This window comes from Papaver somniferum, chromosome 3, assembly GCF_003573695.1.
Source record: "Papaver somniferum cultivar HN1 chromosome 3, ASM357369v1, whole genome shotgun sequence".
NCBI classification, from domain to species: Eukaryota; Viridiplantae; Streptophyta; class Magnoliopsida; order Ranunculales; family Papaveraceae; genus Papaver; species Papaver somniferum.
Window position 1 is genome coordinate 10,333,085 of NC_039360.1, and position 10,499 is coordinate 10,343,583.

The 10,499-nt window shown below is 37.5% G+C and overlaps 3 protein-coding genes across 3 annotated transcripts; 1 reads left to right on the forward strand and 2 right to left on the reverse strand.

The window, feature by feature from the left end:
• The first annotated feature begins 873 nt into the window (after positions 1-873).
• LOC113355293 lies at positions 874-3,680 on the forward strand. The gene is made up of 8 exons (XM_026598116.1): positions 874-955; positions 1,306-2,192; positions 2,277-2,351; positions 2,431-2,553; positions 2,727-2,792; positions 2,928-2,993; positions 3,171-3,233; positions 3,354-3,680. Exons 2-8 carry the CDS (start codon positions 1,317-1,319, stop codon positions 3,522-3,524), a joined length of 1,440 nt encoding a protein of 479 aa, XP_026453901.1. The 5' UTR covers positions 874-955; positions 1,306-1,316; the 3' UTR covers positions 3,525-3,680.
• Positions 3,681-3,737: 57 nt separating this feature from the next.
• Positions 3,738-4,563, reverse strand: LOC113355295. Its single transcript, XM_026598117.1, has one exon. It carries the CDS (start codon positions 4,468-4,470, stop codon positions 4,009-4,011), a length of 462 nt encoding a protein of 153 aa, XP_026453902.1. The 5' UTR covers positions 4,471-4,563; the 3' UTR covers positions 3,738-4,008.
• A 714-nt stretch (positions 4,564-5,277) lies between these two features.
• Positions 5,278-9,682, reverse strand: LOC113355296 (TVP38/TMEM64 family membrane protein slr0305-like). The gene is made up of 9 exons (XM_026598118.1): positions 9,208-9,682; positions 8,395-8,456; positions 7,654-7,708; positions 7,432-7,530; positions 7,229-7,315; positions 6,936-7,052; positions 6,700-6,792; positions 6,178-6,208; positions 5,278-5,753 (listed from the first exon to the last, which is right to left on the reverse strand). The coding sequence occupies exons 1-9, from the start codon at positions 9,301-9,303 to the stop codon at positions 5,563-5,565; spliced, it is 831 nt and encodes a 276-aa protein (XP_026453903.1). The 5' UTR covers positions 9,304-9,682; the 3' UTR covers positions 5,278-5,562.
• Positions 9,683-10,499: the final 817 nt, after the last annotated feature.

Genomic DNA, 10,499 nt, shown 5'->3' on the forward strand with positions numbered 1-10,499 from the left:
TGATATAGGGGCTATAACAAGACTAGGAAGCTCTGACATGGTGAGTTACGCTGAAGCAGATGGTTTCTTTCTTGCAACAGAGCTTGCAGTCAGTTTAAACCTAAACAATATCATCATTGTAGGTGACAACCAAGTGGTTGTGCATTGTCTGAACGGCACGGCAAGAACTTTACCCTGGAAATTATGGAAGCTAAGAGATGATACAAAAAGGATAGCCAACCAGTTTAACAACTGCAGTTTCAACTATACTCCCAAGCTAGCTAATACTGTAGCTCATTCTTTAGCAGGGTATGCCTTACTTCGCAAAGTCCAGGATGAGTGGACAATCTCTAATATCCCATTCAGCATAGTTTTTCTCTGAAATATAACTACTGGATAGTTTTTTCTTTCCTTCCTTTTTATATATCAAAAAAGAAAAAAAAGTCAAAAGTTTTTATTTTAGATTTGTCGATGAAAAGTGGTGTATGTGAACAAGAATCTTTAAAATTAATGTGTTTTATTTTGAGTTGTTTTAACTGAACGTGAATTTATCATTTTCATATATTACCGAACTTGTAGATTCAAACACAACACACCACCGCCAAAGACAATGTTGGGCCACATTTTATGGAGCCCCTATTGTGCTTCCGAGAGTGGGATCCAATAGTCGAGTGTCGCCACTGTGACTGAACGTCAAGTGGCAATAGGGACCCATTGTCCTGTAAAACACGTGTCATATGACAAACAGTTTGGAAAATGCAGGTGTACTATTTTTGTCTTATTGCTAATTCTGTTTTCCTTTTACTGTTGCATTGCCATAACAACCAGAATAGTCGGTGTACGTCCGTACACCACCACCACCACCACCACCCCACTATTTCCCTCTTTCATTTTCTTCTTCTCCTCCTCCTCTTCCTCAACCCTAGAGAGACCAAAAATTCTGAAGCTGCTTTTATCTTCTTCTTATTTCTCCTGTGTAAGTAAGATACTACACCCTTTTTCTTCTTTGCTCATTCACTTATGTAGCCTACACACTTGTCTTCTTTTGTTTTTTACAAATTTTTTGTGTAGATTCCAATTCCATTGCTGTGTTGTTAATTAGAGATTTCTAGGTTGATACTAAGGCTTAGCTAGTATTTGTATCTTGCTTCTATTTTTACATTTCTTTTGTCTACTCTACAACATTCTTTGCTAGCTAGAACTACTTTATTCATGTTTCTGTCATGATTGCTGCAATGGAATTGTTGTTGTTGTTGTTGTGCATACTGGAAAACCCGGGTTCTCGAAATCGTTTATGTATTGTTATTACAAAGAATTGCATTGCAGATTCAATCAATATGGATGATGTAGGAAGAAAAAGAGGACGGCACAACTTTGTGGAAATGATGCAAACGGCTTCTGATGAATTCAATGGCAAAGAAGGCTCTCCGAATGAATTCAGTGATAGTAGTGAGGCTTCTTCTTATGAATCCAATGATAAAGAGGCGTCGTCATCCAGTGAATTGGATGGCAAAGAAACTGTTCATAGACCAAACCACAAAAAGGCAAAGAGTACTACTACTGATCCACTTGGAGACTTCTCAAAGCTGGGTGTTCTTGACAAAAGGGATGACTTAAATTGCAGTAATGCGCAAGAACCACTTAGCGATCTCCCCGGGGAATGCTCGAGACGAGTGTCAGAGAATCGTGTCAGTGCTTTACCAACAAGACCCACTGTGAGTAATGCTGGTACTGCTAGAGACGTATCACAAGGTTCTCATGTTAGTTCTTTGTCAAGGCAATCGATATTAGCCCGTTCAGGTTATGGAAGAGATATACCGCGGAGTGTTCTTGTTGATTCTTCAGTGAGAAAATCAGCAGCAACTGGTTTCGGAAGAGATATACCATTTGCTGTTCCTTTTGATCCGTTACCAACAGGGTCGACGTTAATCCATGGTGGTTCTGCCAGACGTGTATCAGACGCTATACCGTTTAGGTCTCTACCAACAATTCCGACAGCCTACCATTCTGGTTATGCTAGAGATATAGCACTAGCTGTTCCTATAACTGTAAGAAGCACAACAGATGTAAGGGAACTCACTGGGATAAGACAAGGCTTGCTGCATAACCATACTGGAGGCGCATCGAACCTTGGTGATTCTTTTGGTCATAACTTGCCTACTCCGGACGAAATGCAATCTATTCATCAAATGCTCAATGGAAACTATCTGCAGGTGAGTCTCTCAATGGCATGAGCTATATGAAATATTTGATATAAAACATACCATGTTTTGATGCATGGTATTATTCTACCACAGGCAAGCCAGATTACGTCACACGGAGTAGAGTTCCTGAAGACGTTGTTGAGTAACAAAGTCCCAATCCTTGCTCAAGTATGGTACCTTAACCTCAAATTTTCAGGCAGATTAAGTTATTGTTGTGGATATCTTAAGCTTAATGTATCTGAATCAGGATCCTGCTTCAGCAGCACCAGGACTAACACAAGATTTTCACCAAGGTCCCAAAGTGACGGTTGCTGTTCCGAGTTACTGCTCCAAACAACGTATCAATTACGTAAACAGAAAAAGCGGTCGGGTAAGTGCAAGTAGTCTAGACCTCATTTTTAAGATGATTGCTTCATGCCATCTGAACTTTATCTCTAGGTGACATGCCTCATTTTCCAAGTGACATGCCATTCTTTAAAATACAGTTGAAATGTACTGTGATTGGGATATTTGGTTTCTCTGACTGCTCCATTCTTTTGCCAGATCCGCAGAGCCAGGATTACTGAAAGATTCAAATCACTGCAAGAAATTCTTCCAAATTCCGATCAGGTAACATATGTAGCTGGTATGAGTTATTGTTCACCAGAGAGTGATTTTAATGTGCCTCTTTTCCAAAGAGTCATCTTGTTAAGCTGTTCAGTCAGAAATATCATCTACATATCGACTTATTCTTGTTATTGGCAGGCAAATAGAGACGACCTCATGGATGATATCATCGACTACGTCAAGTACTTACAGCTTCAGATTAAGGTACTTGTCTCTCTTATATTCATGTGTTTAATTTAAATTGCATTGGTTGCAAAAATGACGTAACAAGCGCATAGCCACAAATATTGCCCCATTAATCTCATCCTGCCATGGTAATCAGGAAATATTGCCAGTGAATTTCCTTTTAGATTGGTAAATGTGTGTTTTACTGTACTGCAGTCCTTGAGCCAAAGCACATTGGAAGATGAAACAGCTGATCACAGCCCTTTCATTAATCTTGAGGTACTAACTATTTTGAGTTTTTACTGAAACTACCTTTGCGAATGTCATATAATCTCGTCGATAGGATGTATAAATGATGAACCACTTGAAGCAGTAATCTAAACTCAATGACTTCTGCAGGGGTTTGGCCATTATCTGCATAACCAAGGGACATTGGTCAGTGAACCACTTGAAGATATGGTAGGAATGTTGATGCAGGTCAACAAGCCAGCATTTACTCAGCTTCTGGAGAGCAGAGGACTGTATGTAAAGCCCATGGCTCTCGCAGGAAAGACCATTTACAAGCCATAACTCCATGCTTTCTTCTTATATGAAGTACATTTTCGACTAGACTCAATTTTCATGCGAATAAAACATTGTGCACACTAGTTTTGTAAGCTGAATGGAAAAACAAGGAATTTCGCTCCTTCTGTTTTTACCGGTAATAAATTAGGGTATTTACCGGGTAGAAATGGTTTGTATATAGAGAAGTTTATAAACAATTGAACTTTCAGAGCCACAATCTTTTTATGTAAGCATTGTGAAACCGGAACTGCTTCATTTCAAGCACAAACTTGGCAATTTCTGGAGTACATATGTGAAAATTAGTCCTCATGCTTGCCTAAACAAAGTATGAAGTCTCTTAAAACTACGCAGGTAAGTACTGTAAAAGAAATTGTACTTAGAATCACGAAACACCGCTAGTTTTTCTCACAGGAATCCTTCTGACACAAATTACAAACCCAAACAACACAAAGATAATAAGAAAACTTGCCAAGTGACATAGAAGAAAAATTCAGCAAAAGTCTGGCCTGGCCTTCTTTCGAACTGAAATGCAACCTCTCTGGTGATCTCTGAAGATTTTAATCTCAGTACAATCTCTTAAATCTTCAAGACTAATGTACTGCTGCTTCACCATTCTTGAGAAATCACTAACACTGTCCTGTACCCATATATAAGGCTGACATGTTTCATCATAGTAGTAAAGCAGACTCTTCATTGCTTCACCACCACAGGTACCGCCACTGCTCACCGGCATGTAAGTTTTGTAAATGCTCTTAGATTTAAGTCTCTTCGATGAGCCTGGCTTCAAGGTATGACCCTTCTTCAATATTGATCCCACCCTTACTTGCAACTCTATCGGCCTGTCTGTCAAATTCCAAACTCTTGTTCCCAGGCCTGAAGAAGTCTGAGCATGGTCACGGTATTCATCCCAACAGATACATCCACCACCTGCAAACATGCCAAATTTCGGCATTTTTCCTATGATGTAACTAGACTAGAAACTTACAAATTCTGATTTTTTTTTTCCTGCAGATTTCTGATATATGAAGTTCACTTCTTGTGAGCATTGAAGTGCTAATTTATGGAGAAGACAGTGCAGTTAAATATAGTTATTGTAGTGGAATTTCACTGTTTTAGATAGACAAATTGGTAGGGTTATTCCAACTACTACTTGTCCTACCAAACTGAAACAATATCAATTCTTTGTTGGAAGAAGAAAAAAGAAGTCAAGAACAAAATCCAGGCTTTTCAGTTTTCTATTGCTAAGGTAGTGGTTCATGATGTTGCTTCAACTTTTATCATTTTCACTTCCATGCTTTCGGTTTACTGCTAGACCTGTGGCCAGTAAACTTTACTTTCCCATCCATCTAATGCAAAATCCCCCCTTCCAAGGAAATACACCTTTAAAATGTTCTTTAACTTGGCACCATCGTTGGACATTTCTTTAACATTTCCTTGGAAGTCCAGTTAATGCCGACAGATTTTTCGTTGGACGACAAAGTGAACCTGCATTCAGTCAGAAAGATTTTCTGCTTGGAGGTGAATGAATATACAGGTTCTTGCACCATAAAGGTGTCAACAACCACGAAAAACTAAATAAACTTGACTGGCCATAAATTTAGGGTAATCTCAGAAAATCCCCACGGACCCTTAACCTTTAGCTGATTCCAAAGAGAATTAACATCACAAAAAAGTACTCTAGGCTCTAGACCAATACTATATGGCTTTAGTTGGGACTGAACCTTAGATCTAGAATTTGAGCATTAAATACCACATAAAATAGAGAGGACAAGAGTATATTGAAAAGAACAAAAAATACAGCACATAAATACCTGTTGAGTAAGTGATATTTTTCTAGAATTACATGTGTGGAAAAGATGGAACTACAACATTATCTAATAGTGGCAGTGAATACCTTATGCCACACAAGATGCTAGTGTTAAAAAAAATTACATTTTTTTTTCTTTCCATTTTTTCCTTTGGATTTGATAAAATCACAGCTAGAACAGGTAGAGTTAAGAAAAAGAAGGTAAATGAAGAATTTACAGAGGGATTTATGTAGTATTTACTGTTCATGCTTGTCTGCTTCTGGATTATCTATTTTGATTATTAGAGGATGGTGGAGATCTGACTGTGGGTCTGCCACAATTGGTAGACTTTGTGAGCCTAGCATCCCTTCAATCTCGGTATCATTCTCAGCTAAGGCTTTTTCCAAAGATGCTTTTGCCACTTTGGTGACACACACCATTAGAACCACTGCACCAAAAGTTAACAGATATGAGTACCACTCTAGACATCAGAATCGTGAAGGGAAAAAAAAAAAGTAAGCTGAAATTGATGCAAGAAGCTTGACAAACACATAAATACCCATTTTGAAGAGAAATGTTATTGACAAGCAAACTCCTTGACTCTTTTGCAGTTTACGTATTACTTGTACCAAATGCTTGTCACCCACTAATTTTTTTTTCAGCCGCTCATTTTAGACTATGATCCCATGGAAAAGTAACAATGGGTCTAACTAGTGCACTGTATTCAGCTACTTAGATCAAAGTTTGGTTATACTTTATGTGAGTGATACAAAAGGTTCTGCTGCAAGTCTTCGTTCAAGCATTGGTTCTTTTAACTAGGGGTCAGAAATTAAGCAGAAAGAAAAATAAACAGCGTAATGATTGCGGCTTACCAGATATCACAAAACCACCTATAATGACAACCTGCATTAAAGAAAAGAAAAAAGGTCAGAGTATAGCATGAGAAATGTCAGAATAACGAGCCTTGTTGCATCCTAATTGAAGAATATGAGATGGTAATCTTGTAAATGGGGAGTTTAGCTATACAGTATTGGATAATTCCAAAAGCTAGATACCCACTATAATGGCTAACTGAACAAAAAAATGAAATCATCTCAAACATTTCTCATATAAATTATCAGATTAGAGGTCAGATATAATATGTGAGAAGACTGTAAACATTCTTCTCTTCAGGGCAACAAGGAAGACAACTACCACCTAGCTGTTTCTTTTCTTTAAAATTCTTTTGAGCTCCCAAATGTTTGGAAACTTGAGAATTGCATCGTACAAAAAATTTATCTATCTTTGTTCCTTTTCATTTTTGTTGTCAACTATGCTCATTACTCATAGTTAATAGAACTTCAAATCTATTTTTCTAATTTAACAGAAAGAGAGAGAGAGTTGAGATAGCTTACCCAGCGAGTTGGTGTTATTTCACCCCATCCATGTGTCACATCAGAAAGATCCTTTAGTGTTGTCCCCACATAGACCAGCGCAAATGTTATCGGCTGCAACCAGATCAACCAATTATATCAACATTTACCCACAATCATATCCAATACCACAAAAATTTGCACATAATACTGCAGCATTCCCAATCGAGATAAATAACAAGTTGATTCAAATAATGTAAGGAAAGAAGACACCATACCATCATTCCCAGCCAGGAAGCCAACATATACTCCCATATACTAACTGGAGTGACAGACAGGAGGTAGTTCAGCATGTTAAACGGAAGCAGGGGAACAAGCCGAAGAAGCAAAACAATCTGCACAAGGAAACATAAAAGATATTAGAAGCCCTCTTAAGAGCCCACTAATAACTCATACATGCTGGATACTGCCAAACAGTGAACTCACGCAAAGCTCGATCAAAAATCACTAAAACTTCTATATAGTTTCTATTAAAAATGGATAACCAGAAGATCAAATAGAGTGCCCAAACCTTGAATCCAGATCTCTGAATAGCAATAGCAACTGCCTGAAATTTTGGGTAGTCCTTCAACTTAGAAATAACGTATGACCTTCCGATCTGTATCGAAGGTATAATATCAATCAATCAAAGTTCAATTCACAAGAGAGAATAAGTATACTACAAAACTTGAGCATTTCCCACTTGTGTACGATGCATAAGTTAGAGCAACTTACGGTTCTTCCAAGAAGAAATGCAGCCGTGGCACCAAGAGTGGCACCAAGAGAATCAGCAACAAATCCCACTGGCAGCCCAAAGAGATACCCACCCCCAAGCTGAAAGTTAAAATCAGGAGAACTATTTCAGAAAAGCAGAAGCTAAAGAAGGGTATAGCCCAAGCAAAACAGGAATAATCGGTTATTATCTCAAAGTATCACAAGGAGGGACTCGATGCTCACAGTGAGGACTGAAGCTGGGACAGCCAGAACAGTCAGCGGAATATAAGCAACAGCCCTGCATAATTAATAACAACGGGATTAAATCAGATACATTAAAAAGTCGTATTCTGCGCTTACTACTGTTAACTAAGGCCCTTTTTATATGTATTGCTTTGCCAACTTCGACAAGTACAAGCTTTTGGAGCAAGGAGGTTTTGACAAGTTTCAATTCCTAAACTCAGATGATATATCTAAAGTAACCACTGTGGAACTTAATATATTTTAATCACATCATTTTCCTTTCATGGTTCTGATAAAAAAACGAGGATCCATGAAAACAGCTTGATAATTCCAAGGAAAGGGTTAGAAGGGACATAATACAAAAGGAAATCTTATATGCTCGGTTCTCTAATATGGTTGGAGAAAGGTATATGCATGTTGACAAGACTGGATGAACTATCACGTTTGACTCGAATTACTACAGATGGCAGAAAAGAAAAAGTAATCCTGTCTTCGTTGTTATTCAGCTTGAAACCCATCACCTCTATAGCGTAAGATGTTAGATGAAAGAACATTATCCACAGCCCAGAGATGTGGAAACTGAACTTTTTTCCAGCAGATATAACACTTATACGTCTAAACCTTATGGTGGAAAATAAATAACATTAAGCATTGAGATAACATTAAAATAAATCTTCTGGGACATGGATACAAAAAACAGAATGAAAGAAAATTAAGTGAGACTAGAGAACAAAAACTTACAAAACAAGTGGACCCCATGCCCCAAGATTGTGCTCAATCCAATACAGGAAATCCTTTAGAATCTGCAAAATGAAATTCCATGACTAAGAATGACAAGTTGTATACATATACAGTACAGGAAACTAAAAAACTTTCCCCATGACCATGCAACTACGAAAATTTGATGCCAGGGGTATCCTTCCATATCGTTTGAACTATAATCATTATCTATGAGATTTCTTCAATATGAACGGTATCCTTCCATATCGTTTGAACTATAATCATTATCTACGAGATTTCTTCAATATGAACAAAGGCTAACTACATAACTACGTCTACATACAGCATCCAATATTAATTCGAAATATCATAATTGTGGTGTGTTTATAAGTTCAAACATTGCCAAAGTAAACTAACGAGACAATAGCATTAGGTTGGTCCCATACTAGGTTCTGATATCTGTGATTTTGTATACCTTAGCTTCAGCAATTTAGAGTCTCACAAATGAAATATGAATAAATTATTTCATAACAACGCAACAAGTAAGCCCCAATTCTAAACATTTCACCAACCCAATCATGAAAACCCTAATTGTACTATTCTGAGTTTGCTTTCCCACCTAACAGCCTTCCCCAAACAATTCAACACAAAAGTAACCTAAACATCAAACAAACCCAATTCACAATAAGGATACAGAAAATTCAAACCTAAAAACCCAAATTCAGATCAGGAAACACAAAAATCTTATAATTCCTAACAAACCCAGAATCAAAAACATCATAAGATTATATAAAATTGATAAAAACTGAAATGAAAATGAAATAAAAATGGAACCTTTTCGACGGGAAGAGTAAGACAAGCAGTAGTAATGGCGACCAATAGAACAAGAAGAAGAGAGATCCTAATAATAGAAGACCAAGACATCGCCATTGATCCTAATAATCTACGACGCCAAGGTCTACACTCTTCTGCGTCGTCTCCAATACAACCTTCTTGTTTTAATGAAGACCGTGCCCTCAAACCAAATCCTCCTAAATTTGCCAGATTTAGATTATTTTTTTTATATCTTTTCCCCCAATCTCACCATTAACCCCCCTCCAACTTTAGAAAAAACCCTAGTTTCTTAGAAGTTTCCTGCTAGAAACCAAACTCAACAATCAAAATCAGAATTTCTCAATTTCTGTGCGGAGAATTCGAATCACCGAATGAATTTTTTTGATTGGGGGTTCTTTGGTTGTTTCTTCTTAAGTGGGCGGATAGTGTGTATCACTGTTTGTTGCGTGTGAATGTAGCGTATGAGTTTTTCTTCTGACTCGGTGTCGTTTGTAGCTGCCTCATCAAATACCTTTCTTTTTTTTCTTTCTTTTATATTTTCTCTGTAAATGATCCTTGAGAAAATGGGCTAAATAGCCAAAATGGCGAGTTTTCTAGGCCATATGGACAGTTAGAATTAGGCCTGGGTCAAACGTCCAAAAAAATCTTTCTGGGTCAAATAGACGGTACTACCCTTGTGTAACCGTTCGCCCACCACATTCTCCTTCTCTCTTTTATCAAAACAACTCGTATTCCTCCCTCTTCAACAAAAAACTGAACCCCAAGTTCATCTTCTTCTTCTGAAAAACTCTGTGAGTTTTCAAACTCCTCCACCGTCTCCCCACACCAGAAAATAGTTTCATCCACCATCTGCTAACAATCTTCACTACCAGAAAATCATTTTCCTCCACCGTCTACTAACAATCATCACCAACAGAAATAAGTTTCATCAACCGGTTCACCACCATCAACACTACCAGAAATTTGTTTCATCCACAGTCTGTTAAAACACCATCAACACTAAAAGAGGGTTTTCTGAGAATTAGGGTTCCAATTATTTCAGTTTATTGGAAGAGTTAGGGTTTCAGAATCGATCCACAGAATGTCTCCTAGAACTCGTAATTTTTCAAACCCTAACTCTGTTTTGTTCTTAATTTCAGAATTGCATGATTAATTTGTTGAATTTGTTGTTATTATTTTCATTTCAATTAGATTAATATGTTGAATTGCTTGTTTTATTTTCATTTTAATTGGATGAAACTAGGTTGCATCTGGTTATTTAAGTATTTCCACTATGAAATTGGTTGAAGTGA

Bases quoted from the DNA above. Each gene is read 5' to 3' on its own strand.
- LOC113355296 (XM_026598118.1), bottom strand. From the start codon at position 9,303: ATGGCGATGTCTTGGTCTTCTATTATTAGGATCTCTCTTCTTCTTGTT. The intron at 7,531-7,653 runs GTGAGCATCGAG...TTTAACTTTCAG, and splicing joins TCCCAGCTTCAGTCCTCACT to CTTGGGGGTGGGTATCTCTT. The intron at 7,053-7,228 runs GTTTGGGCACTC...TTCCTTGTGCAG, and splicing joins TTCAGAGATCTGGATTCAAG to ATTGTTTTGCTTCTTCGGCT.
- LOC113355293 (XM_026598116.1), top strand. From the start codon at position 1,317: ATGGATGATGTAGGAAGAAAAAGAGGACGGCACAACTTTGTGGAAATG. The intron at 2,554-2,726 runs GTAAGTGCAAGT...TTCTTTTGCCAG, and splicing joins TAAACAGAAAAAGCGGTCGG to ATCCGCAGAGCCAGGATTAC. The intron at 3,234-3,353 runs GTACTAACTATT...TGACTTCTGCAG, and splicing joins GCCCTTTCATTAATCTTGAG to GGGTTTGGCCATTATCTGCA.
- LOC113355295 (XM_026598117.1), bottom strand. From the start codon at position 4,470: ATGCCGAAATTTGGCATGTTTGCAGGTGGTGGATGTATCTGTTGGGAT.